General features: G+C 32.2%; 1 protein-coding gene across 1 annotated transcript in view; it reads left to right on the top strand.

Annotated features, from left to right (window-relative positions):
- Nucleotides 1-5,476, top strand: part of LOC107725175 (netrin receptor UNC5C-like) — a 115,781-nt gene that overhangs the window by 59,347 nt on the left and 50,958 nt on the right. Inside the window, exon 7 of the mRNA XM_016534347.1 lies at nt 2,979-3,146. Within this exon, the coding sequence (XP_016389833.1) occupies nt 2,979-3,146 (168 nt within the window). The remainder of the gene's footprint in view (nt 1-2,978; nt 3,147-5,476) is intronic.

The following is a 5,476-nucleotide window of genomic DNA, read 5'->3' as shown; positions in this document are numbered from 1 at the left end:
ATCGTTCATCTATCTATCTATCGTTCATCTATCTATCTATCTATCTATCGTTCATCTATCTATCTATCTATCGTTCATCTATCTATCTATCTATCGTTCATCTATCTATCTATCTATCGTTCATCTATCTATATATATATATTTTGAACTTTTCAGGCTATCATTCCAGGATTTTGTGTCCTGCAATTCTGTGTCCTGTTTTCTAATTCAACTTTGGGAATTGATTTGGCATTTAACAGGAATTCTCGATGGGATACACTGAGACAACATAAAATTGACTTACTTTTACCTTTACAAATCAGTCTAAGGGTACGCAAATCCCTAGTTAGGGTGCATTAATCAGAGAAAGAGCTGTGGCTGTTGTGAAGATGAGCATTTTCACCTCTCATGGGATTTTGGCTGCATTAGTGTCCTGCCCTGTTTTCATTGGTAATCTTCACTGATTAAAGGTCTCTGAAAGTAGGACTGCATGTGTGTGTGGGCATGTCAGATGGTATCTGATGCCTATGAACTGATTTTTCTCCAGTGCTTGTTCCTGTCATCCTCTCCTCCTCATCAAAGTGGATTTAGTGACTCAGTGTTTTGGGGTTTGGTCTTTCCTGAGCGATGTCACGCTTGAGATCAGCTCACTAATGCTGGGCGTTTAGTTAGCTTTGGCTCAAAACACAAGTGTGTCAGTGTGTGTGAGTGATTTTACTGTGGGTTTTAAGTGGTGTGGTATTTAGTGGTGTTTGCTAAAATATCATTGTTGTGCCTACTTAAAGGGATAGTTGAGCCAAAAATGGAAATTCTGTCATCATTTGCTCGTTTACATTTATGCATTTTCATTTACTTACCCTCTCATGTTGTTCCAAATCTGACTTTCTTTCTTCTCTGAAACATAAAAAGAATATTTATTAATTTAAATGTTATGGTGAACTATCCTTTTAAGGATTTGAACAAACCCCAAACAACTTTGGCAAGTAATTGTCTTGCACTTAACAATCTCTTACAATCTCTTGGTGTTTATATATATATATATATATATATACTATTGATTTAGATTTTATTTTTATATTGTTATATATTTTAGATTTTTATTTTTATATATTTTAGTTTTCGTTTGTTAGTTTTAGTAATTAATGTTTTTTTTTTGTCATTTTTATTATTTTTTAATTCTATTTATCTTCATTTTTTCAGTTTTATTTTTCAGTTATTTGCCAAGGCAACATTTATAATTTTCATTTTAAGTTTTTTTTAAAAATTTTATTCCAGTTTAATTTGAATTAATCAAACTGATTTGATAGTTTTGAATTCAATTTTAGTTAACAATAACAACACTGTCTACAGTTTTCATTCTAATTTTGTTCAGGTTTTCTAATTTTGTTACATCCTTTTGTCATGGCTACTAGTTTTTGTTTTGTATTTCTACTTAGCTTTATTTTTATTTCAGTTAGTTGCCAAGCACTATTTCTAATTTCTGTTTTTTTTCATGTAATATTTATATTTTTTCAGCTTTATTTCAATTAATGAAAACTAATTTTAATAGTTTTTGTTTTAGTTTTATTCAACAATAACAACTCTGTCAACAACCACACAAATTTGCCATAACAAATACTTAGCAATGCCCTAGCAACCACTCAAAGCACCTTAGAAACCATTTAGAACACCATAGCATCGTGCTGGTGGTGAGTTTTGCAAATGGCTTCAGAAAATGTAAAAATCTAGTCTGTGGTTGAAACCTTTTTAATGGTCAAAAACAGCAAGCGAGAGACAGAGCTCTGGAACGAGTCCTGTCCTATTGGCTGTATGGCCTCATAACTCTGAAATGAGAAAGATGGGGAAGGAAAAGGAGGAATCTACTTACAGCTAATCTACTCCCTCACACGAACTCAAAGACACACACACACACACAGCTGTGGAAAGTGTGTGAGGGGAGTGCGGTAAGTTAATAGCAGCAGAGGGAGTGACACAGTTTAATAGTTTAAGAGCTTCTGTGTCTTTCTCCGGAAGACTCAAATGGGAAGAGCATCACCTCTCGACAACACAAGAGTTAAACACTCCAGCTCTCTCTCTGTGTGTGTGTGTGTGCACGTTTTTGTGACAAATGAGGACATAAATTTGTATAATGACAAGGGTATGACATAGGTATTACAAGGAGAAGGTGACTTTTCAGGACATTACCCCATGTCCCCACTTTTCAAAACGCATATAAATCACACAGAATGGAGTGTATTGAAAATCTGAAATAGCACAAAGTTTCCTGTAAGGGGTAGGGTTAGGGGTAGGGTTGGTGAAGGGCAATAGAATATACGGTCTGTACAGTATAAAAACCATTACGCCTATGGGATGTCCCCACTTTTCACAAAAACAAACCTGTGTGTGTGTGTGTGTGTGTGTGTGTGTGTGTGTGTATGTGTGTGTGTGTGTGTGTGTGTATGTGTGAAGGTAAAATGATCTGTCAGCTGGAATATAGACTCTCACATACCAAATACAGCTGCTAACAGCACAGTTTTCTTCTGTCCATTTTCTGCCTCTCACAATATTTGGTCTGCGTCTCTCTTATTTGAATGACAGAAAAACAGGAGATACATGAACAAAACCTGATGATCATGTTCTCCTAAATGATGTGATATGTTACAAAGAGCATCACATGATGGTTGACACTCATTTACTTACCTTGGATTTACTTAACATTTGTATTTAACATAAAAATGATTTATTAAATTTGTGAAAAATCTAAATTAAAATAGAAAACATGTATAATATAATATAATATAATATAATATATAATATACACTACTGTTCAAAGTTTGAGGTCAGTAAGATTTTTACTTTCCTCCAGCAAGGATACATTAAATTGATCAAAAGTGACAATAAAACATTTATTGTTACAAAAAAAAAAATTATATTTTAAATAAATGCTGTTATTTTGAATTTTTCGTTCATCAAAGAATCCTGAAAAAAATTATTGTTTTCCACAAAATAAATTACATTAGTGAACGGCGGCTGGTCTACGTGGACGGAGTGGTCGACCTGTAACAGTCGATGTGGGCGGGGCCTTCAGAAAAGAACCCGCAGCTGCACCAATCCCGCGCCTCTGAACGGGGGGTCGCCGTGTGACGGACAGGCCATCCAAAAAATCGCCTGCACCTCAGTTTGCACAGGTACCAGTCTACAGAAATTAATCAGAGTTTAATTTGACGTGAATGAAAACGAAGCTGTGAGGGACAGAAGTGCGTGTACATGTGTGTTGAGCATTCAGCTGGGACAAAAATGAGTTGTGAAATTGTAATCATCTCTAACAGCCTTGTTTTTGTTTAAAATAATGTCAGAGTAATTTAATTGTATTTAATAAATAAAAAAATATTTTATTCATATTGAAATAAAATAAATAAATAAAATAGCGTCATAGTTATTCAATAGTATTGGAAACATTTTTTTAAAAAAATTCGTATTTAAAAATGACGTGAATGAAAACGAAGCTGTGAGGGACAGAAGTGCGTGTACATGTGTGTTGAGCATTCAGCTGGGACAAAAATGAGTTGTGAAATTGTAATCATCTCTAACAGCCTTGTTTTTGTTTAAAATAATGTCAGAGTAATTTAATTGTATTTAATAAATAAAAAAATATTTTATTCATATTGAAATAAAATAAATAAATAAAATAGTGTCATAGTTATTCAATAGTATTGGAAACATTTTTTTTTTTTTATTCTTGATTTGGGCTGAAATCATTACATGAGAAGAAAGCGAGAGTGGAATGATGTGAGAGACGTGATCGTGTCTGTGTGTGTTTATAGTGAACGGCGGCTGGTCTACGTGGACGGAGTGGTCGACCTAAATGAAAAAAAAATTTATTGAATTAAATGACGTCATAGTAATGAATAGTAATATGTATTACCCGTAGGGAATCAAAAGTAATATGTGACATTATATTGTATATATTAATAATTTTACATATATCATTGTTTCATGAATATAGTTGTATTTGTTGTTTGTCATTTATTATCTCATAAATATTGTAACTTAAAAGCATCATTTTAGAAAACAAAAATGTATAATGATTATTCTATTATAAGAATATTCTATTCTTTGGGTGTAAAAAGAAACATTTAGATTTATTTTAAATAAACATGCCATCTACTTAGCAAATACTTAATCACTGCATTAATTCATTCCTATGTTAGCTTGAAAAATATTAAAAACTAAAAATGTGCAACAGATATCATTGGCTATAGTAAAGTGACATATCAAACAGTATTATTTTAGGATTATTTATATACTATCATAGTATTTATTCATATTTTATTTTAGATTTTAATTTAGATTTAATTAAGTTCTATTTTTATATTTTCGGTTTTCACTTTAATTTTAGTTTACGTTTTGGTAATTTTGTTATGTGATTTTGTTGTATTTATTCGTTTTTGGTTTTTTTAACATTTCTATTTAGCTTTATTTTTATTTTAGATTTAGGTTTAGTCATTTTAGTTCTTCATCTTAATTTCTTTTAGTCATCTTATTTCATTTAGTTGCCAGAGCAACATTTCTCATTTTCATTTAAGTTGAGGTTTTTCATTTAATATTTATATTTTATTTTATTTCAGCTTTCTTGCAATTAACAAACAACACTGAATCACAAATGGAGGTTTTCATAAAGATCTGAGTTTGTAATCATGATACTACTCTGGAACTTATTACAATATTTCCGACATGACGTAAACGCACAGTGAGGTCAGTTCTTAAACATGAAGGGAACACAATGAAGAATTTGGTTCAGATTTTTTCCTCCATTGACATTTATTCATTTGGCAGTTGCTTTTATCCAAAGTGACTTCCAAATGAAGAATTCCTTCCATAAACAGAAGGATGGAAAATTCACTGTGAGACTATTGAATTGTGAGGAATTCCTTTCATAAAAACTTGATTCTTTTCCAGTCCAGTTTGAGTTCTTCACCTCTTGATAGCATCAGACAAATGCATCTTTTTCCAGGCCCATCAGTTCAGCTTTCAAGCCAGACACTTCCCCTATACTTTGGCCCCTAGGGGCCCCTAAGGGGTGAGCACATTTCCATCCCCTCCTGCCTGTGAGAGTCAGTTCACTGTGAAGCAGGTGAGATTAAAGCATCTGCAGGCAGCAGGAGAAATGCCACAGTCACACGCTAATGACTGACCCACATACTGCAGCCACTCTCCTGTGACAGAATCCAGAGACAGGCCCAGAACCAGACTAGATCAGAGCAGAAGATGCATCATGTTTTATTTTATTTTATTTGTATTTTATTTTATATGTTTTTTTATTTTATTTTGTGTTTTTTATGCTTATTTTATTTTGTTTTATTCTATTTTATTTTTTGTGTGCAATATGCTTGAGGTGGTCCATGGCAGAGGCTTTTATTTCATTTTATTATATTTTTTTTATTTTTTTTATTTAACTGAATTTGATATTTTTGTTATTTTTAATTTTATTTCGTTTTTTATAATTTTTTTTTTTTTT

The sequence above is a fragment of the Sinocyclocheilus rhinocerous genome, unplaced genomic scaffold (assembly GCF_001515625.1).
Source record: "Sinocyclocheilus rhinocerous isolate Xijiao unplaced genomic scaffold, SAMN03320098_v1.1 scaffold516, whole genome shotgun sequence".
NCBI classification, from domain to species: Eukaryota; Metazoa; Chordata; class Actinopteri; order Cypriniformes; family Cyprinidae; genus Sinocyclocheilus; species Sinocyclocheilus rhinocerous.
This window is presented reverse-complemented; position numbering and strand designations above follow the sequence as displayed.